The 22,445-nt window shown below is 41.8% G+C and overlaps 1 protein-coding gene across 3 annotated transcripts in view; it reads left to right on the top strand.

The window, feature by feature from the left end:
• The window catches only part of ptpn13 (protein tyrosine phosphatase non-receptor type 13), a 42,026-nt gene that overhangs the window by 8,863 nt on the left and 10,718 nt on the right, over positions 1 to 22,445 (top strand). For all 3 annotated transcript variants that reach the window (XM_046376142.1, XM_046376144.1, XM_046376143.1), the window contains exons 3-23: positions 410 to 576; positions 2,425 to 2,490; positions 3,690 to 3,875; positions 4,200 to 4,287; positions 6,524 to 7,156; positions 12,288 to 12,380; positions 13,983 to 14,082; positions 14,785 to 15,001; positions 16,045 to 16,119; positions 16,218 to 16,389; positions 16,723 to 16,873; positions 16,966 to 17,104; positions 17,432 to 17,584; positions 18,073 to 18,255; positions 18,375 to 18,537; positions 19,303 to 19,726; positions 20,425 to 20,531; positions 21,042 to 21,095; positions 21,722 to 21,811; positions 21,978 to 22,085; positions 22,233 to 22,364. In XM_046376142.1, coding sequence (XP_046232098.1) covers positions 410 to 576; positions 2,425 to 2,490; positions 3,690 to 3,875; positions 4,200 to 4,287; positions 6,524 to 7,156; positions 12,288 to 12,380; positions 13,983 to 14,082; positions 14,785 to 15,001; positions 16,045 to 16,119; positions 16,218 to 16,389; positions 16,723 to 16,873; positions 16,966 to 17,104; positions 17,432 to 17,584; positions 18,073 to 18,255; positions 18,375 to 18,537; positions 19,303 to 19,726; positions 20,425 to 20,531; positions 21,042 to 21,095; positions 21,722 to 21,811; positions 21,978 to 22,085; positions 22,233 to 22,364 — 3,501 coding nt within the window. The remainder of the gene's footprint in view (positions 1 to 409; positions 577 to 2,424; positions 2,491 to 3,689; positions 3,876 to 4,199; positions 4,288 to 6,523; positions 7,157 to 12,287; positions 12,381 to 13,982; positions 14,083 to 14,784; positions 15,002 to 16,044; positions 16,120 to 16,217; positions 16,390 to 16,722; positions 16,874 to 16,965; positions 17,105 to 17,431; positions 17,585 to 18,072; positions 18,256 to 18,374; positions 18,538 to 19,302; positions 19,727 to 20,424; positions 20,532 to 21,041; positions 21,096 to 21,721; positions 21,812 to 21,977; positions 22,086 to 22,232; positions 22,365 to 22,445) is intronic.

Here is a 22,445-nt window from a genome sequence, read left to right as displayed (position 1 = left end):
CTTCCACTCTTCTGGGAAAGTGTTTCTGTTGGAGGTTTTTGCCCATTCATGCAATAAAACAAAAGGCCTGGGAAACAATTTCTGTTCCAGTTCATCCCAAAGGTGTCCCAAAGGATGGGGTTGAGGTCAGGGCTCTGTGTGGGCCAGTCAAGTTCTTCCACACCAAACTCACCCAACCATGTCTTTATAGAGCTTTGCTTTGTGCACTGGGGCACAGTCATGTTGGAATAGAAAAGGGCCTTCCCCAAACTGTTGCCACAAAGTTGAAAGCATTGTATTGTCCAAAATGTCCTCTGGTATGCTGAAACATTAAGATTTCCCTTTACAGGAGGGGTCTAGCCCAAATGTTTTCTTGTTTTTGTTCCTGTTCGTATCTCCAGTGGTTGAATTATCTGTTTCCCCTCTCCAGACCCTGCAGCCATGGGCTTCATCATCTCTCCCTGGTCCCTCCTGCTCATGCCCTCTGGCAACATCTCATTCACAGATGAGTATGTCACCCAGCAGGACTTAAGAGCATTCACAGCTCCAGAGGTGCTTGAAGGGGTCTCCTTGTCTTCCGTTTCCGATATAGAGAAGGTATAAAAACTACATGATCCATTAACTCACAAATTGTTCAGCCTAAATCTTCCAATGCTGCTGTGATTTTTCTCACCTTTTCCCAAATCTTGTGTTTGTGTTTACATTCATTTCAAAGCTTAAAGATGTACACACAGTCTTGCACTGTTGACCAATGAGTACCTCAGAGGTACCCTGTGGATTTCTGTAAACAAAACAAACAAAAGTCATGTTTGTGTTCAGTGCTTCTCACCAAAACACATTTTGTGCATGGACTGAATTTATTTTCTTCCTTGTAAAACAAAAGCCAGTTTAGAATAAATAAATAGACTAGAGGCCATCTTGCAATGGCATCACACCAGCCATGACTCCTGTTAGCATATTGACAGTCCAACTCATGAGACCTCGGTAGTCATTACATCATTTCATGAACGCTCAGTATTTATGGCCTGGACCACACCCATCTTTAAACCCGACCTTCACTTTGATCTCAAGAACATACTTGCATCTTGGTTGGTTTTGACTGTTGCATTGACAAAACCTGGGGGTTTGTTCCCACTACAATAGATGTCCTCGGGACCACATTTGGCTATGATGACAGACACACATAGACCCACAAGGGGAAAAACAATACCAGTCACGCTGTAGCAGATGGAAATAAATAAATAAGAAACCCACGTTGCTTACATCCATGTTTGCGATTTTGTAGTGCTCTTCTTCTCCCCCTTTTTGCGTTGCTATGTATCTTGGCACTTTTCCAACACATTTCTGCCAGTTGAATAATATGAAACCACTGGCATCGCATCACCTGTGCATGTGTACACCTGCATTCACATGAGTATTCACAAGATATGAACACGGGGGCATGCTTCTGCCAGTTTTGTTTAATTGATCTCAATCAGTGCCCATCCCAGTGTCACAGTTTGATGTATACTCCAGCTACCCACTGCAGATGTTTTGTATTTTATTTTGTAGAAATCTCTGTTGAACTCTGGAGATTCACATTAATTAACAGCAGATTTGAGATAACATTCAGAAATGAAGTCACAACCGTATTTTCTCCTGCATAGCGTGACTTCCTTTACGTATGTGCAGCCCCTCTGGTAGAAGAGCTAATATCTTGCATGACTGGATTCTCGTCTCTGGCACGGCCCCACAGACCTCAACACAGTTTTGTGCTGAGTCAGTTTTCCAGCCCTGGTCCCGCCTCCCCAGCTTAGTTATTTCAGTGTAGAAAATATAATCTGTTTCTCTCATTATCACAGACTCTGGTTAACTATACATCAGCTGCAAGTGTCACAATTTTCCTTTCACTTATTGAAAATCGGGTTGGTGTTGCTGCTTTTAATGGTTGGCTTTTGAATTTCCACCACTTTTAAGAGTGTGAGTTTGTCTTTAAGTGTCTACCGGAGCTCTGTTCCTGAAAGACCTTGAAGGCTGTGTTGCATTCTTTGGCAATCCCTGAATTATTCTTTCCTCTACCAAGCCCAACATTCAGGGGAAGCGATTTCTCTCCCAAGCAATGAGCGCAGAGTAATAAGGAGAGGGAAATGGAAAAGGGTTTTAGGATTTATGCTGAAAGCTCCCGTCTTTTTTCTTTCCAAATAAGAATGAATTCAACTTTTATTATGCTCCAACAGTTATTGAGCTTTAGTCTGCCTGTCTTTCTTCACATAGGGCAGCATGATTTAATGTTTAGTGTATCTGAATGAAACCTTTATATTCCTCCACTTTTTATGTGTTCATTAATGCTTTACTCTTGTGTTTTTGTTTGTTTTGTAAAATGTTCGATTTTTTTAAGACACCAATATTGAATGAAGTATAATTCTTCTGAATAAAGAATCTTAAGTGATGGTTGTTTTTCACCAGATGCACATGTACTCTCTGGGGATGACCCTGTTCTGGGGAGCGGACTACGAGATCCCCCATAGTCAGGTAAATCATTACCATGAGAAACATCCTTCCAAATGGCCAGCTGTTATAATTTAGGACCATATTTATACTTTGTAATAAGGGCTCATGTTGACGACTAAAATTTGTGAAATATTTTTAATAAACTGAAAGGATCATTTTTTCCTTCCCGTTTCCAAAAACAATAACACCACATTCGGCCAACAGTGCTGAACCAACTGGACAGGCACACAAGCATGTGAGCGTTAGTGATAATAATATTCATAATACCTCATCACCACACTGAAACAGATGTCACGTTTTTTCAGTCTTTTAAAATGAGGTCTGTATCTGGGTATCTCATCTGGATAAGGAAAGGCGCAAGCTCTAGATGCGGTCTGGAATGTGTCTGAATTTAACAAGATATGGAGATGGTCTGGCTTCCAGTGCATTCACATCTCAGTCAGCCAGGTGTAAAACATGATCAGCATTCATGTTTGTGAGAAAGTTTCACCCGTCCACTTCACTTCACTGAAGGGTTAAATCCCTTATCCAGTCGTGCTTGCAGAAGCAGCTATGTTTTTTTTTTATCAAGCATCCAGCCAAATACTGCATGTTATATTTCTGATGCATGCAAATGAAGTGTCACAAAAGATGTGAAATGGGCACCCTGGCTGTATTGACACTTGGTGTATGACCCTAAACTAGCTGTGTCATCTGTGTACCTGCTGCAGTCTTTACAGGATGTGCAGAAAAATTGGCATGATTGTGAAGAAAATACAAATAATGTTATTAAAGTGAGAGACATTTCACTACACTCTACAAATGAAACCAGTGTAGCATGTTAGTATTTCACAAAGCAAAATCTGACAGTCATTTTGGGAACTGCAAAAAACAGTGTTATATCATGGAGGCACCATTATGTGGCAGTGATACTGATCGAAATCCGGGTCAAACACAAGTTTTGCCATATTTTGTTTTCAATGGGCAAAGCATTCAACATCGCTTTGAGGCTTAGCTTTGACTTTATAACCTACAACATGTAGTAATTTGATATTTATAATAGGTGATGGGTTTGTGTCATGCTGGCAAAGCTGTGCCATCTTATCTGAACAGAATGCAAGTCAACATGATAAAAGATTTTGGATTCAGAGATATCAGATACCAAACTTAACAGTACATACTGCTCTTGTGTGCGGGCATGTGTGTGTTTGTTAACTGTCTTCAATCTGTTTGCTACGCAGCCTATGAAGTTGGGGGAGCACTTAAACAGCCTGCTTCTCAATATGTGTGATGATGTTACATTGAGTCGAATATCGTTGCGCACGGTGCTGGACATCTGCAGCAAACACATCAGAAACTCCACTTGTGACCCTCCCTTCTCCTATATCAGAAAACTGGTCCGGTTGGTACTGGGCAGCCTTTCTCAGGTACACCTTTTTTCTTTTTTTTTTTCTTTTTTAATGTAGGTCAAATACAACATTCTTGTCTATTTTTCATTTTGGCTAACACTTTGATGTTTAAGCTAAGACTATCATCTGCTGGATCAAAGCACAGTAGGCTTGAGTAGGTTGAATTAACCAGCAGATAATGGGGCTCATGCTGACAGAACACGATGTAGGGATGGATGACGAAGGAATGGCCTTTTAATTTCTGTTTTTCTCCACCCTCCTCGTTCTTTCCTGTTTTTTTTCCACCCCCTGCTCTTTGTTTTTCTTTCACTCTTACTTCTACCCTCGCCATCCTTTTCTCAGCTGGACGGTCTACTGACTGATAGAGAGTCTCTTCCAGAGCGGAGTAAGGAGATTCGGGAGAGGCTGAGAGGCAAAGGCCTTCCCTCAGGTAAGATGAAACACTGTGACGCGCACACACATATTAAACACAGAGAAACCAGAGCTGAATTTGCTTTGAGGTGTAGAAAGAGTTATTTATTCATGCGATGATTTCGATTTCTTGGCTGCCACCACTTCATGATAACGAGATCTGGTTTCTATCAGTCCTCAGGAACTCTCTTTGTTTGTTATGTTTGCTATGTTCTGAATATTCTTCACTTGAGCGGCACAAAGTCTGAAATGAGGGCAAATCATCAAACCCTAGATCAGAAGTTTCTGTCTGTCAGTTCAAAAGAGTGTGTTATCTGTTCTTACTTTCTTATGATAAACTAAGGTTATGACAGAGAGTAGTCGGACAAACTGTTGGGAAGTTGTTTGGATCTCTTTTATTTAGGGAGAGTTAGATGTAAATGCTCTCCCTGGTTGACAAACTGTTGCACACTTACATTCTCACTTTCTCAGTTTGTGGGAAAGAATCGAAAGTAGATGAGGGACAACACAGTGCAACCTCAAATCGGATTTAATTCAGGAAAATATGACCAAATCTTCCCAGTGGTTTCTGAGAGGACTCAGGCATTTTTCCAGGCCATGGAAAGGAGAGGAGAGCACAAACATGGCTTCATCGTCCCGATTATGTAAGCACGGCATGGCATTGATTACAGATGCATATTTTGGAGTCACCAGTGAAGCTGCATGTCTGCTGTTTGTATCAGTGCTTTGTTTCTCTCGCTGAGCACTAGCCAGCCCTGGGGAAAGTACATGTGAAGTATTACTCAGTTCTTAAGCGCCTTTCTTCTCAAGAAGCTCCCAGCCTTCTGTATGCCAATGGTTCCAAGTTCTAACCGCTGCAAGGGAACTCAGTCGTTGTCTTGTTTTATATTGGATTTTTTATATTGCCATTTTTTTATTGCTGTAGTCCATATGATGGCTACACTGCTAATATTTGCTGAGAAACTTGTTTGAAAAATAAGGCAACCTGTTGAGAAAAATCTTTTTTTTCTTTTTTTTCCCTCAATCTAGTCCTTGTGTTCTTCCCTGAGTTCCTGGAAGACGGGCTGTCGGTCTTTGATGTGTTTCCCTGTTAAGACCAAGCATATGCTTTGTAGATTATACCACCACATGCAGCATTTTTTTTACAGGGCTTAACATCTCCCTCGGTTCTCTCATTTCTACATCTCTTCCTCTTTGTTTTTGCTCTTGCTCATGCACATGTTTGCCTTCTGTGTATCTCTGTCTCTTAACCAAGAGCCGTCACTGGTAGGGTTTATACAGGGCTTGTCTGGAAAGTCCAATTTGGAATTTCTGCACAATCAAAGAAAGCAACTTTCTTTATTCGGTTTTAAGAAAAGATACAGTGATAAATGGGGCGCATGTCTGTGTCAGAAATTGTTTGTTATTTCGAAACACTGTGTTCCAGAAAATGTTGTTACCCCTTAAGGTCAAGCAGCCATGCTGTGTTTTTTAATTTGCTTTCCTGGTGTTGTGCTTGGTTTATTTTACGAATTAATTAGGCCTATTTGCCTTTAATGGATGGTAGATTTCAGCTCCTGGGGCTGAATAAGAGAAATTTCCTGTTGCTGTCATAAATTCTAATTTAATGTCAGTCTAGCAACTAACCATGCAAGTTTCAGATGGGGCTTGACTACACGTATTAACAGAAGAAGGGAAATTTCTATAAAAAGTGTTTCATACACATTCTCTAACCAGAATTCATAAACATGCAGCTGTGGTCCTGTACTCGATTATTAGATTGTCTTAATATGTTGTACCGTACGTCCCTTATTGTGGAGAAAATGAGGACATACTGTTGTCAACCCAATTATACATTTCCTCTAGATGAATGTTAGTATCAAATTGTTCAATAGAGAAGCCTTTGGAGACAAGTACTGAATCTCAGGCCGAGGCCAAGCCAGGCTATCAGAGCAAAGCAGGGGAAGTCTGCAGGTGACAGGTCTGTGTTTAGTTGTCCTGTCATGCTGATGCTGTTGTAAATGGATGTAAGGTTGGGTGGATACTTAGGAATAATGGAGCATACTGTATTTATTCAAATAAAAGATCGATATTAATCCTCCTCCTCACATCATAAATACCACTTTCTGTAATGAGGGTAGTGGTAGTATTAATATTATTTGCTGGCAATAGTGTGTATTTCAGTTTTCCTTTTGAATACATGTCAGTACTTGGTGTTACTCTGTGTAAGCTTTCCCTCGTTGTTTAATCAAACTTTGATTCTCTCCTGTTCTCAGGGAGGAGTGCCGCCCCCAGGGTTCTGGAGCGCTATCGAGCCAGGACTCAGGAGCAGACGTCTCTTAACAGGGGCCTCAGTCGCTCCATGGGCTCTCTCCCAATCCAGGACCTGTTGAAGGGCGATGAGGGGGCATCCCTGAAGTATTCCCCGTCTGACTATCACCCCAGTTCCGAATCCCCCACAGAAATGTACCCCAGACCCCCCTCACTCCAGCACCAACACTCCTATCCCTATCTGCACCCCCTTCACCCTCAGCAAAAAGGCCGTCCTGTGGAACTGGATCGGAGGTCTTTACTTTTCCAGAGTGGGGACCTGGGGATTAGTCAGACTAGGAAGACCTGGGCTTCCTCCGTGGACTTGGCTTGCATTGACCCAGAGGCTCTTCGTTTTGGAGCTTTGGAGGATGCACGGAGGGGCAGCAGTGCCATAAGCACAAACTCCATAGGCAGGCACAAATCGCCCTTTCGGATATCCAGGGAGAGGGATTCTCACTACCCTGAATTTGGTGGGCTGAAGAGCAGGAAACCTCATCACCACTCAGCCTTATTAGTAGGCCCGGTTCTCACCGGTGCCTATGACAAGATAAAGGAGAGACACAGGAAACTTCAGGCCTTAAGGCAAGCAGTGGATGGTGAGTTTACTTTCTCAACATAAAGGTTCAGTGAAGCGGAACGGTTGTTTTCACTGTCAAGACAGAGATAAATGTGTTCTTAAGTTTTAATTTAAGTTGAAGTGTTATGTGTTTATGTCAGAGAAACTTCTTGTACATTCCTGAAATTCAGGAAGAACGTGTCTCATGCTCTTTTTTTTCCGTTAGCTATGCTAATTGCACGAACAATACCAGGTGTCCCATATGATACTAGCAAGCTGTAGCAAAGTGTTGCTCACCTCCAACTCACACTGCAAAAACCTGTTATTGCAGTGACAGCTTTGTTCAGATCTTAAATCTCCACCTTTTTTGTTTCTCTTTCTTTCTTTTCTTTGAAACAGATTTACGCACAACAGTCACCGGGTCATCAGTATTGCAGGATATTGGGATTTTGGTGGCAGATCAGAGCTTGCATCATTATTTTGTAATGTGCAGTATCGGTACTTTGTCAGAACATGTAGTGTGCTAGCTTCAACGTTTAGTAATTCGTCATTGATGTTATGTGTGAGGGGGCCCACAGTTTCAAACTGGGAAGCCCCAGCTTTAAAATCATAAAAGCATGAAAAAAAAAAGCAATTTAAAAGCATTTCGATGCCCCAGCTGTGTCATTAAGACATATGGGTGGTAAAATGAACTTATCCAGCATTAAGCATGAGCGTAAAGGCTGCCATCAGCTGGCGTGATCTCAGAGGTGAAGATGTGACAGCGTTTCAATGACCCGAGCAGACAGACACCCGCACTAGTTACAGGTTGTGTGTCCATCTGTAACTACCATGTGGGATTGGAGCTGGGTGCTGGCTTGAATGAAGTATCCTCCTTGGTGGCTGTGCAGCAGTGTTTAGTCAGAATGTATGAGTCACTGGCGCAAAGGTTTCCAAATGGCTGATTGTAATTACGGACCAGCTTAATTCTAGGCTGCTGCTAACTGTCACACATGCTATCTAGCCAAGACTCTGTCTCTTTTCCTACCATGCCTGTGAAGGCACGGATATAAGCACACATACGAGTGCAAGGCATTTAACAACTCAAAAAGCAACCCTGTGTAATCGCATGCTTAGGCTGAGCACACACAACACAGTTGTTTAGCACCTCCGCAGTCAGCACCAAGAGCTTTAGGTTTCCCTCAGGAGCTTATTGAATTCTTGGTAAAGTCTCCATAGGCAGGCTAGTTTTAGTCACATGTGGCTGTGTGGGCCTGCTGGCTATCTGGGGACAGTGGAGGAGCATGAGGTATGAATGGTTTCATATAATAAACCACTGTCTTGTGCCTCTTCTTCCCTTTCCTCCTCCTGCTGGTTCCCCATACTCCCATGCTCCCTTCAACCTCCAGCCTCCCTGCTTTTCTGGCAGCTATTTTTAATGCTGACTGAGCCACCAGCTTCTTCTCTCCTTCACTGTGTTTTTTTTTTTTTATCCCCAGCAAGTTTTGCCCCCCCCCCCCCCCCCTTGCCTCTTGTTGATTGTAATCAGAGGCACTTGGCAGTATTTTTTTTTCATTCGTGTGACGGTGTGAAAGAGGACCTGAGCTGGTGGGTATCTACTGTCCATAGTCCCACTCCCACCTACATCGTGTGTGTGTGTGTGTTCAGAAGTATTCACATATAGGAATATCACTGTGTATTTTTTGTGTCAGTAGCTTTAATTAATATTAAATTATGGTTGATGTGGACACCATACTGACACAAAGGAATGTTTACGCCTCAAAAAAATTGTGTGAGGTTTACTATGGAGGCTGAGCCAAAATATTTTTGTTTTCCGTCCCAGAGCTATTTCTCTAAAGTATGAATGGGTCCTAATTGAGCGCAGACCATTTGCCTTGGTGATGTGTTACTTGGCAGAGATCTCCTCTTCTTTTTTTTCCTCTTACTTTTTTCTGTTCTTTTCTGCAGGAAAGTGATGACGCAGCAGTGGTCAGTGGTCTCAGGTTTCACCCAGTTACATACTGCTTCTCTGCACTTCTCAGTCTGTGCATTTGCAAACTGTGTTTGACCAAATACGTATTACATGAACATAACTAAACATTGCGTGTGCGTGTGTGTGTGTGTGTGTGCGCGCGCATGCCTGTGTGTGCATGGGCATGTATATACCTGGTCCCCTATGTCTCACCCAGTGTGTCCACAACCCCCTGCCCCCCCTTTTTGGGTGCCAAGGTGTTTCAGTCATTACAAACTTTCCTTGTAAACATAGAAGCTGTAATTGGAATCATGCGTAGAGGATGAGGGAATTCCAAACATTATTGGACTTTTCCGGCACTTGGCAGTAGTAGTCATGTGGCTTTGAGCCCGGGTGGGTCCAGCTTGGACAACAATACAGAACTCCGCTGCCTCAGGGGAAGGGGAGGTGTTCAAAAATTACACCCCCCAAAATTTTTGTAATTATATTACCATTTGGTTTGTTGACTTTGAAAGCTGCAGCAGGAAAGATTATAGTGTTTTGTAAGGCTTTTATAAAAAGCCTTGTGCCATGTAGGCTTATGTATGATCCACTGCCTGACTCATTTCTTCTTCACATTATACATAATGTCTAAAACAAGTGCTTCAGAGTTTCAGAAGAAGTGTATAAATTTAGAAAAAAGACAAATTTCCGTCAGTGAACTTATTTTCAACACTTGCAGTTTCATAAAATCAACATGTATGTTTTTCTTCTGAGTCACGTTAACCCAGAGCTGTAAGATATTATCCATTTTGGCTTCCACTTTAAAGGGAGTTCCTTCTTAATCCCCGGGAGCACCGGACTTGAAATAACCTGAATTTGTGTCTCTTCTCAGCTTGAACACCCCGAAAGGCCTTAGTCAGTTTGTTTGTGAACTTACAGAAAGCTCGTGGAGAAGTTTCAGTTCTTCAGGGAATCAATGTCGGGAATTGTGGGGCAAAGCAAACAGGGTTGTAGGAGAGGAATTAAGAAAATGAAAGGAGGAAGAAGGAAGTAAGGAGATAAATGCAGGTTGTACTAATCGGTCCCTGGAAAGGATGCCCTTTCACTTAAAATTTGTGCACACTGTTTTTCCATTAAGTGAGTGTGACTCCTGAAAGTGACAGACAGAGCTCAATAGGAAGTTAGCTGGAGGCCTTAAACTATGAATGACTCATGAATGTTTTTTTTGCTTGTTAAATCTTATATAAAGCATTTAATTGCTACTAAAAATGTCCTTAAAATGACTGAAACTCTTCTTTTCTTTCTTTAATTGTTGTTAAAGTGGGTATTTATGTGTATGTGCACGCTTACTACTTAATTGTTGAACTTCTTTTAAGGTGGAAGAGGAAGAGATTCAACAGATTTATGCTATCAACCTTTTGTCTTGTCTTCATCTGTTTTTATAACATTTCCTGTGAAACAAATGATAACATCGAGTGGGCAGGAACACCGAGAAGTACGTGTTTATCTTGAGTCACCTTCTGGCCGAGCCCTGTGCTCCTTTGCTCAGTTAGGGAAACATTGTCAGTGGGTGTTTTGAGGTCTGCTGAAATGGTGATCCCAGGATTATTTGGGATTTCTCCCATATATATGTGTAATATATGTAAGACTGGGTATTAGCACTGTTTGTAACTGTTTATTAGCATACAAGTGCAAGTGTGTACACCCCAGATGGCCCACAAGAAATCGATCTCCAACAAATAGTTTTTTCGCACTGTGGTCTTTACTGTTATTTTTATTACACGGAGGACATTAACCTGCCTTGAACTGTGGACACTTTTTTTCAGTAGTGTGGTTAGCATTCTTTTAATGCAAGATTTGTGGGGATAATCTTAAATCACTCCCAGTTTCTTCCTGGCTTAGGGCAAGTCATTTAGAGTTTTGAAATGCAGACTGAATAGTAGATATAAATATGTTTATCATTTCATTTAAATGTTGTGCTTTGTTTTTTCCTGTCTGTTGAGACATTTATACAAAAAAACCTTGTCTCTTGTGTCTCCCTGTGTCTCTTGTTTTGATTTCCATTTCCTGCCAAGCTGTTATCGGATCATAAACTGCTGTAATTGCTTTACAATTAGCCCCTTTTGGAAAGCCCTGTAGAAAGCGCTGGGCCGTTCTTGTGACTGACATGGGAATTTGTATGTATTGTCTTCTGTACTTCATCCTTTGGGTCTCCAAAGTCTAACTGTACATATAGCAAGATAGGGTGACAGTGTAGGACAGGTATCTGTTCTTGCATTGGTAAAATTAAGATGGTAAACAGCTTTAAATAAACAGTAGAGACAGCTTCTTTGTTGCAGATTCCAATTCTCTTGTGACTCACTAACCAGCGGAAGATTGAAAACTATTTTTGTCGACAAGTTGACCAGTCCTCCTTTCTGCTTTTTGTTTATGACATATACATAAAAAAGAGATCATTACAAAGAGAAGTCTGTTGTACTGTGAAACTCTTCTGAACTGAAAATGCCTGAGTCATGCAAAGGGAATGCCACTCATTCAAACTATGTAGTAGATACTGCAGAGCAGGACTTTCAAGTTCTGTGTACTAAGAAGAGGGACAGATAATATATTAAGTTAGGGGTCAGACTGTTTTGAGTATTGTTTACAGTGTTTTCCTGTCTCCCTGCAGATTTTCAAGTCATTACTGAGTTTATGACGCTTTTCTTAGCAAAAAGTAAATAGATGTGGTGAGCTGGTCTGTACTTGCTGTGGTTCATCCAGTCAAGCAAGACAAAAGATTACGCCCTCATTAAAAAAAAAGCTCTAACCTGTCAGGAGGCACGCCTGCACACACTTGCATAAAAGCTGCTTTATTGTGTAGTTACATATGTCTTTCATTAGGAGTGTTTACCAACAGCATGACTAATACCTGCTTTATGTGCCCCGGTCTACTGGCTTGGGGTTACCATCAGTCAGTGTGTCCTTTAAAAGAAAAACAGTAGCTTGTTAGTTCACCTGCTGCTACAGTGATGCAACCTTTTGTCAAGTTCTGTGTCGTGTGACATCGGAAAAGTTTTACCTTAACAGCCCTCACAAACAGCAGACAAGTCCATGTAACCATTTTTAAGTTGTCTCACGTGCATGAAGTTAGTGTTTAATCCATTTCATCATTTGGCAGACATCGTCTTATGCTGCACACTGCATGGCTCATATACTGTTATTTTTGAAAGAAGAGCTGATGGTGTTTTTCTTCCCTCAGACCCAGTCCACACCCACCAGAGGTACCACAGTGATTACAGTTCATCCAGCGAAAGCCCCTCAGTGACCTCCTCTGATCCAGACTACAGGCAAGGTAAAAGATGCATAGAGGAATTCTTGATCACCATTTTATCTTCTTCATGGAGACGTATATGGTAAATTACGACAGGTGTTTTGTGTGCGTGTCTGTCTGTTAACAACAGGTGGGGTGGTGCAAACATATAGCTCACCTTGGTTATATGCATGCAGCAGAAGTAAGAATAAGTTACCAAAGTAGGCTAAAATAATCTGCCACACTGGGACTTTGTGGTTCTCAGGTTCGTTCCTGAGTTTCAAGAGCCCTGCTGGTCTTCACTTTAGCCATCTAATCGGGGGCTGATTTACACCTGGAACAGTGAATGAATCATTTTAAAGAAAACCAGCAGTAGTCTGGACCACAAAGCCTGGGATTAGAAATGACTGTTATATCATTTAGTCTTTGTCTCCACCGACCACTGCTTGTGGCCTGAGCTGCTCAAAGCCAGATTCCCTATTGTCATATCACCAGAACCTCACAGGCTGTGAGGTTCTGTGTAGGCTGAAAATGGCAAGGTGCACAGCTCTCAAGTTTGGGAAGTGCTGGAAAAGTCGTTTGTTGTTTCCAGGTAACTGCTTTCTCAGCTTCTGCCAGGTTTTTTGATGTGTAGTTGTATGAGGTACTTGTGGGAGAGTATTGGAGCAACAGGAGACCAGAAACTCACACATTCTGCAAGGTGTTGCTGTCAATGGAGTTTGGTGGCTTTGGAAAGAGCGATATGACAGCTTTAGTTAACCATCAGAAAGAGCTTTCTGATACCTCATGCAATCCACACTATCTCGCAAAATCAAGCCATAGAAATAACTTAAACCTGTGTTGTGAGAGTGATGAATGTGGATTCATTTGGTCCATGACAGTCAGGTACAGATTTTTAGATAAAGTATAAACATAACAACAACTCACACTCATTCAGGCTTAAGATATTTAAATATGCACACATTTATATATGTCAGAATATATAAATAACTGTACTACTTTTAGGCTAATGCATACACTATGGTTTCAGATGTGCTAATTAAGATGAATTTACTCAGACCTGTCAGTGCAGTGAGAGACCAAGCAAGCAAAGATCATAAAGCAATTTTTTTTTCAAGATGACCCAACATCCACACTCCATTTAATGCTGCATTCACAGGTTGTACCGTTCCATGAAAGTTTGATTTTGAGCTCAGACAGCTGTGAAGAGTTTAGACATACTCGTGAAGTCAGTGCCAGTTTCATTTGGGAATGGCTAAAATATATTAAACAAGTTCCAAAAAGAAAGGCTGTATAAATCACCTTCAACTGAAATGTACAACTGGAAAGCCTCTTAATGTACTAAATGGAGCAGTACTTGACTCTGTATATTTTAGCACTGTCTAACACCACTGTTGCTTTAATGCAGTGGTGATCTTTTGTATGCAATTTGAACTCGACAAAAATCCCATTTGTGGTGCTGGTTTGACCTGATTTGAGTATTCAGTAACTACTCCACCTCCTTCAGCACATGTTCATGCAAGCACATTTGCACCACAGTGTGGGTGCCTGGAGGGGCGAGTAAGATTTGATTGTGTAAATTTGAAAACAAAATTCACTCCTTTGTGTGTCTTTGTGCAGCTAATACTCCCACGTCTCTTCCAGCTAAGAAACCCGGTGAGGTGAGGAGATTTGGATCGCAGGTGGCACTTTCCTCTGAACACGATGCCCTGTCGCTGACGAGTCACAACACACAGAGACTCAGGTACCCGTGTTGTTTTCTCCCCTAAGCAGCCAACCTACAGCAACTCTCATCCTCAATCTTCATCTTCATTCCACCACTCCAGAGGCACAGAATAAACATATTTCCATGCCAGTTTTAATCTACAAATTGTTGAATCACTGAACTCAGGACTTCTGGGAGTTTTTAATCGCACCTTCCCCATTGCAAAGGAGTGTGTATATCTAGACAGAAATGCGTCTGCTCCTTTGCTTTGAGGGATTGGTGCCTACAGTACAAGCCTTCCACAGAACAAGGAAACCATCAATAAAGCCCCTCTGTTTGGTCCTCTGGGCCACACACAGCTGGTGTGGCACTGCAGGGTCAGCCCCATGCTTCACAAGTGAGGTCATCCAGTGTGACAACCACATTCAGCAATCTGTCTCTCTAATCTCTGACATTTCAGAGAACTGCCTGCTGTTGCTGTGCCTGCTAACAAGTTGTGCCACTGCACAGAGTGTTCGTTTTCCCTTGATACTAAAAGATATCAGCTGGTATTATGTCAGCTGTCTTATGTTGCGTCTGACATATTCCCTCATGTTTCTGCTTTTAAGCAGTTCTTTCATTAAATGAAGTCCATAAATAAAAAACAAATCTCACAAGGCATCACACGTTGCGACAACGTTTTTTTCCATTCAGCTTTTCAACAGTATCAGACTGATAGCAGCCCCCTTCTTTTTCCTGTAGGCAATATGAGGGGGCGGCTGATGAAGGTCTGGTTGGAGCAGAGCTGCTCCTCCAGAAGCAGGAGGAGGAGGTGCAGCGGCTCCAGGCCCACCTGGCCAGCAGGCTGTCCAGGGCCAACCTCTACTCCACAGATGACCCCTTGGCCCCATCTCGCACTTCCATGCTCGAACTTCAAGACCCCCTCTACACGTCTTCTGTATCCCTTCGCAAACCCAAGGTTTTTGCTCTGCAGACTCAAAGATAATCTTTATATGATAATCCATGTTTATGATCATATTAGCTCTGAGAATCATTTCAGCTATTTTGGATTTTGTTTTCCTTTTACGAACATTAATTTTGTTTTAGGTACAAAACTTCTTTTATCGCTATAGAGCTGTAGATAAACACACACAGCCAGCTCCAGAAAGACATCATTTCAACACACTCCTGGTGATGGGAAATCCCTCCCCCAAGGTCTCATTGTTTATATTGCAATATTTGATGATAGATGTGTAATTTTAACCCGCATTAGCTCATTGGCACATAGTTTGTTGATGCTGTGCTCACTGCTTTTTCTGTAAATAAAAAAAATTGCTGACTGGAAAATATTATTCATGTCAGCCTCTCTCTGGTAATTACATATATGTGGGATTTTTTTTTTGTGGATGGGTGGATTTGTCCCACCCACTATCACAAATTATGGAAATGTGTTAACACAAGTAGAAAGCATAGCAACAACTTTGTTGATGTTGGCAGTAAACCTCAAATACTGTTTGTCAATTATATTCCTATTAGGTTAATTATGGTTACAACTGATACTTACTGATATACTTTAAAAAGGGTGGGGGTTTCCTGTCTGTAAAACAAAATGCTTTGAGCTGAAGTGAAGGAATCTTGCTCTTCCACCTCTGGTGTGACTTACAGTACAAAACAAACAAGGAAGTGTGTGTGCAACACTGACAAGGCATCACATGGGCTGTTGTCATTGAAATCTCATGATCAGAGTAACCACTGAAACAGGTGTGACTCTGTAGTGTAGAAAAGAAGTGTTTGAAATGTTTTTCAGAGCTGGCCATGTTTTTGTATCACAGATGTTCTGTACTGTATTTGTATTGTATATCATGACTCACAACATGTGCTTATATTATTAACACAGTCAGTTGGCATAATATTTCCATATATGTTAATGTATGGAAAAGGAAGCCCAGAAAAAGACCCTTTTACATTTTGGTAAAATAAAAGTTCTCTCTCTGATTATTTTTGTCTTTACCCTGATGGCAGAACTTCCATGGGCCCGAGTTTGTGAAGATGGCCAGCGAGCCTTGCGTTGCTTTAGCTGTTCCTTCTTCAATAATGGTGAGGATGTAAGCTTATGCCATGATGTTGTCACAGGCTGTTTTAGTTTCCATTTGCAATCCATTTCTCCATCCTTGTTTTATGTCTCTGCCCACAAGAAACGTGGTAAGGTGGAGGAAGTGCAGAGGAAGGTTGGCGTCGTGCTGCTGAATGGCCAAAAGCTGGAGCTGAGCTGTGACATCAAGGCGGTGTGTAAAGACGTTCTGGATATGGTGGTTGCCCACATAGGGCTTGTGGAGCACCACCTCTTCGGCCTTGCATACCTCAAAGGTACTGTTTGTTGCTGTTGCCTGTCTGTGGTTTGAGGCGTGTATGTGCGTATGAGTGTTAGATGCACTTATGGGAATATTTCCCCTTCTTACATGCAAAGTATAAAACTGCAAGATCAAGTCAAGCATATTAGATGAGAGGAGGTTAGCCTTTAGTGCAGAGGTTAATGGAATTTTCATGTAAATTCATTTTCCACACGTGATGTCTCATTAAAGATGCAAAAGACACGTTGCTGCAGGCTAACTGATGATTACTGATGACTTCCTTCTCCCTCTCTTATCCATCTCACCCACCTCCCAACTCTCTTCCCCCCCTTAAAAATCATACACACAGATGATGAGTTTTTCTTCGTTGATCCTGATGCCAAACTGTCCAAAGTGGCCCCAGAGGGATGGAAGGAGGATCCTAAGAAGAAGAAATCTGATGTTCCTTTCAATCTTTTCTTACGCATCAAATTCTTCCTTGATGACATCAACCTCATACAGTAAGCGTATACTGTTGTAGATGAGAACCTGTTTTTGGCACGTCCCCTTTAAATAAACAATACAAATGTGCACATTTCTCTGCATATTACAGGCATGCTATGACCAAACATCAGTACTACCTACAGCTGAGGAAGGACATCTTGGAGGAGAGGGTGCGCTGTGACACAGAAAATGCCGTGATTCTTGCTTCTCTGGCCCTGCAGGCTGAGTTCGGCGACTACCAACCGGAGGTACTGAATCTCTTTAATGCAACCGTGTCTTATCAGTCAGCTAACAAGACTGAACTTAGAATTTTGCATTTTGTTCCATTTTAGCGTCATACCTGCCTTTCTGATGCATTTCCTTTTTATTTCTTTTTTTTTGTTTATTTTGTGTAATCAGACTTTGTAATACTTTCTAGATTTAAGAAATTCTTGTTGAATATAAATATTTTAAGCAGAAAGTGAGGTGAAGACCTCTCCTGTAAAACTTAATAAAGTCTAATATTGGCCTCATTAAATTAAACTTAACGAAGTGTCAAATTGATCTGAAAAATGCTATTAATGTCTGTGCCGCAGCTCCACGGGAAGACTTATTTCAGGCTGGAGCACTATCTGCCGGTGTCGGTCCTGGATAAGGTGAACCATACGAACATCAAGGAGGAGCTGCCGAAACTTCACTGCAACTACTATGGAGCATCTGACTCTGAAGCAGAGTTTCAGTTTCTCACGGTCAGCAACACCAGGGCATATAGGAATCATAATTTCAAACAGCACACTTGGCATTTGTCTAGGACTGATTTGTAGATGAAGTATTTATTTTCTGACAAACATGATGGACATCTTGTTTGCACAAAATGTCAAGTGTTCCAGGAAGGGAAGTGCCAAAGAATTTACTATGGAAGAAAATGCAATAAATTTTACTTAATATTTGACAGCACCCAAAGACCCAGAGTCACCAAAAGTCCTTTGTAATATTTCGCAGTTCATGGTCAAGTATAGAAGCTCTATTTTCTTCGTATCATTAAACCAGATTTTACTGTAATACCATTTTGCATTAAATCAGATAAAAATCACTTTAACAGCGCTCACTGGATCACTGACCCGATGAATGACCTCATCTTTGTGGGAAGGGTTTCAGTACTCAGTTTAATCTGTGTCAAAACACATTCATGTGTATTTTGGAGAATTTAACACTCCCTGCTTCGAATGTCTTGAAGGTGAGCCAGAGGCTGACAGAGTATGGTGTTCATTTCCATCGGGTGCTTCCAGAGAAGAGGTCCCAGACTGGTATCATGCTCGGAGTCTATAGCAAGGGGGTGCTCATCTTCGAGGTCCTTAACGGAAATCGTACCCCAGTGCTAAGGTTCCCCTGGAGGGAGACAAAAAAGATTTCCTTTACAGTATGTGCTTGTACCTTTTATCATTATCAGAAATTGATATAATGATTGCAGTGTATTCACTCCATCTTAGCCCTGTTGGTCCTCACTTTCACATAAATATTTAACTTGTCACCCTGAAGAAAAAGAAGATTTGCCTTCAGAACACATCAGATGGGATTAAGCACCTGTTTCAGACAGACAGCAACAAGACCTGTCAGTATCTGCTACAGCTCTGCTCCGATCAACACAAGTTCCACCTGCAGATGAAGGCCCGCCAAAACAACCAGGAGCTTCAAGACCTAGGTAGGAGGATCTGTGTGTGTATAAGTGGGGTTGGGGGGTGGGGACATGAAATGGCCTCAGGCTCTCCCTGTTTGGCCAAGGAGAAGTTGCATACATTTTCTCTGAGAGGAAGGTTAAGTAAAGTTTTTCCAGCCTTATGCCCAGTCATTTCCCTCTATTTAATTTTCACTTTTTTGGAATGACATATTTCTCATTTGCCAAAAATAGTATTTTTAACTATATATTACACCTGAATGCACTCCATTGCTTTCAAAACATATCATATAATCTTCTGTAATTCACTGTCAGTCATCTCGTCCATTGTCTAAGCGTCTGTGTACAAATTTAATTTCTCCACAACTTTTCCAGTTATGTTACACATCAATCAAATGTGTGTCAACAAACTAAAAGTGTTGATTTTTCACGGTTCCCTGCTTGGTTTGATTTGTTTCTGTTGGCTTAACAACAGAGCAACACTGTCTACATCACACCCCACACTGACATAAAGTCACAGCGAGGTGGTGACTGCCAAAAGACTGGCCAGACAGTTAGCAATGGTGATGAACGTAGAAAAAATGGTGCAGAGGACAGTACCTGCTGTCTAGACAAAAATTACTTCAGACATAATGCTGAGGGCTACCGAGACAGATCAGTTCTTTAGCTCTTCTGAATTTCCCTGCTTTGTAGGTTTCCCAATTTTGTCTTAATTTTATTAGCAAAAATGTCATAATTCTCTTGTTAACTGTCCAGTCATTTTCTGTTTTGTCTGTTCTCTCTGGTAATCAGAGAACTCCCCCTTGAGCAATTTGCAGCATTCCCTCAACCCTCGGGGTGGGGACACAGTGAGCTCGAGCAGCCTAGCCCCCAGCTTATCGACGCGCTCCATCTCAGACCACCTGAAGAGGATCTCCTACTCTGAGATGGCCCTCAACAGGGCACCGTCTGGCCCAATATTGGTCCAAGATGATCTTCACTTTCCTGGTTTCAATCCAGTGGCATCCACGGTTCTTTCCAATCCGCGGATAATGAGCCGCTCCCACCACAACCTTGGACAGATGCCAGAATCTCCAGAGCATCGAGTGGTGGAGTCGTATAGCGGCCAGTTGCACAGCAGACTGAGTCAGACTTCATCCAACCAAGTGGCCTCAAACTTCCAGCAACACCAGCAAACCAATTCAGACACAGACTCTCTCTCACACCAACAGGACAAGTGAGTTGAAAGCACTGAAATGCTAAACCAAAGGAAGATTTATTCCACTCATTACTTTATCATCCATGAAACTAAACAGGAACTAGAATGCTTTTTGCGGTCCTACTCCTTTAATTAGTCCTTTTAATGTCTTATTTCAAGCTCAGCTAAGGAAGTGGCATCTTGTGTTTATTAGTTGGCCAGTCCTCTGTGGAGTCTTCAGTGTCAGTCTCCGAGCTCACTTCAGGACCCACTAAGGTTACTAAGGGAGGACTTGTTGGTGGGACTATAGCTCTGCCCAACACCACAGAGACACAGAGTTCTACCACCAGCCTCTAATTAACCCTCTGGGGTTGTGTGTGTATGCGTGTGTGCGTCTGTGTTGGTGTTTTTGTGTTCTTATTTTAATTTGTAACAAATCTTTTTTGTACCAGTTGCTCCCCCTCCTGTCAGCTATACAGAAGACATGACATGGATTCTATTCTATTAAAAAAAACAACACCATGTAAATGTGTGAATAACACGGAGGACTAAAGGTGGGGTGAGCAGTTCTGGAGAAAGATAATCAATTGTTGAGTTCACCAGGTCGTCAAATACCAACCCAAAACATTTACATATAAGATCGCCTTTTTCACATTTAGACTCCTGTTCATTCTCAGCCATGGTCACGTAAGAAAGTTGCCCCCTCGAGCTAAATCTTCTCCCCTTCTCCTTCCCAGATCATTTGGCGCAGTGACCCACAGCAGCCCAGCCTGGAATCTCAGCAGGTCCAAAAAGGAATCGGACTCTTCTTCCATAGAGGATGCTGGCCAAGCATATGTAGTAGGTAAGGATGCTGACCTGTGAAGGATCATGCTGCTCTCTGCTCCAGTGGAAAGTCTGTGCTCGTGCAAAATCTAGAGAGTCTCTAATGGTTCAGCAGAATATTTAATGTATTTCATCTGTTTTTAAAATTGTTTGTGTGAACTGGCTGACTTGTTTGTATCTTTTTTAATGTAGGATATAGATTAAATTAGATTGGTTTTTCTTTCTGTTTTCATAGTTTGCCTGTTCCAGCACAGAACAATGCTTTTACAATAGATTTGAATCAACTCATTTTTAGTCTTCAATTTGACAGAAATCCATTTTTTTGTGCTGATAAACTGGATAAGTTTATTTTGTTTATTTCACTTGCTGGTATTCACATGAAATGTTCTGATTATGTGTGGGGCTTCTGCATGTGTTCATTATTAACTGACGACAAACGTTTTCTCACGTTACTGCGCATAAATTATCAGATACCGACAAGAGGTCATTGTTCTTTATAATTTACAAATGCCTTGTGTTCTGTTGCCAGGTGTCAGTATGCACAGTTCTTCTGGACCGCCTTCAACTCCAGCCTCTGTTAATGGTATGCATTGACATTTCTATCATGCATTTTCCCCCAGATACGTCAACACCAGCCTTTCTTGCTTTGTACACAGTATAATGTCAATATGCAGGAAATATCTGACTGCTTTTCACCATCACCCATTTTGTAACATTCTTAATCCTCCTGTTCAATCTGTTGAACCATATGCTGACCGTGGCACAGCCCAGTACGGATACACAAACCAAAAAAAAAAAAAAAAAAATCTGTGTGCCTAAATCAGAATTATATAACAGATTTGAGCCTGTGCCCTCTCGGTGCGGCCTGCCTGTGGAACTGGCCCCGGTCCCACCATTTAATAGCTTCATGCTTGGCACTGAACTCATGACCTTCCCTTTCATCCTAGCTTAACACGTCTTTTCAGGCTCATTAGCCAACAGTACTAAACTAGGGGCCCCTCAGCAACACTGTATGCCTGCCTGGGATGATTAATACTTACAGTGTAGATATACTAATGCTCTCCAAGTGACCTAGTTGTACATCCCCTGTGAAATTCATTTGCCAAAACGGCCCTATGATATACATCAGTCAGAAATAACAGAGCTATGTGTCTTCAGTATATTTCAGTAAATAAAACCATCAATGTCATGTGTCCTTGTACTGCACAGACTCATTGAAGAAAAAGCTCAGTGCCATACCGTCTCCAGAAAGAGAAATCACAACTGTAAACCTGAAGAAAGATGTGAAATATGGCCTGGGTAAGGGTGTACATATGCATTTTTACCTAAAATTACAACTCAGTTTTGCAGTTTCTCTGCTCCCGCCTCTCAGTGTCGACAGGTATTATAAATGGCATTTAAGGAGTTCTCCGGATGTTATGTATTAAAGTGTTTTATCCGATTGGTGCTTGCGTGTGTTCTCTAGGGTTCCAGGTTGTGGGAGGGGAGAACTCCAGTCGTATGGACCTTGGCACCATCATTAGCTCCATCACCCCTGGGGGTCCTGCTGATGTCAACGGCTTCCTCAAACCTGGTAGGCCGGTCTTTTGCAAGATGCTCTCCTCCTGTTTGGGTGGATTATGATGTTTCCTCCTGTCTGTTGTGATAATAGTTATTATTCCTCTGCCTTGCCACGCCTGGTTGTCTTCCATGTGTGTAACAGCTTGTAATATTGATGCAGGTGACCGGCTGATCTCCGTGAATGATGTGAACCTGCAAGGGCTCCCTCATGCCGCTGCAGTAGATATCCTCCAGAATGCTCCTGATGATGTTTCCCTGATGGTGTCACAGCCCAAAGAGAGGCTCTACAAAGGTAAAAGCAAGGGTACGATTGTTGTTGATTCGTGTGAAATTAATGTTTAGAATGTAATATCAGTATTGTCTGTTCTTTTCT

This window comes from Scatophagus argus, chromosome 20 (assembly GCF_020382885.2).
Source record: "Scatophagus argus isolate fScaArg1 chromosome 20, fScaArg1.pri, whole genome shotgun sequence".
Lineage (NCBI taxonomy): Eukaryota > Metazoa > Chordata > Actinopteri > Scatophagidae > Scatophagus > Scatophagus argus.
This window is presented reverse-complemented; position numbering and strand designations above follow the sequence as displayed.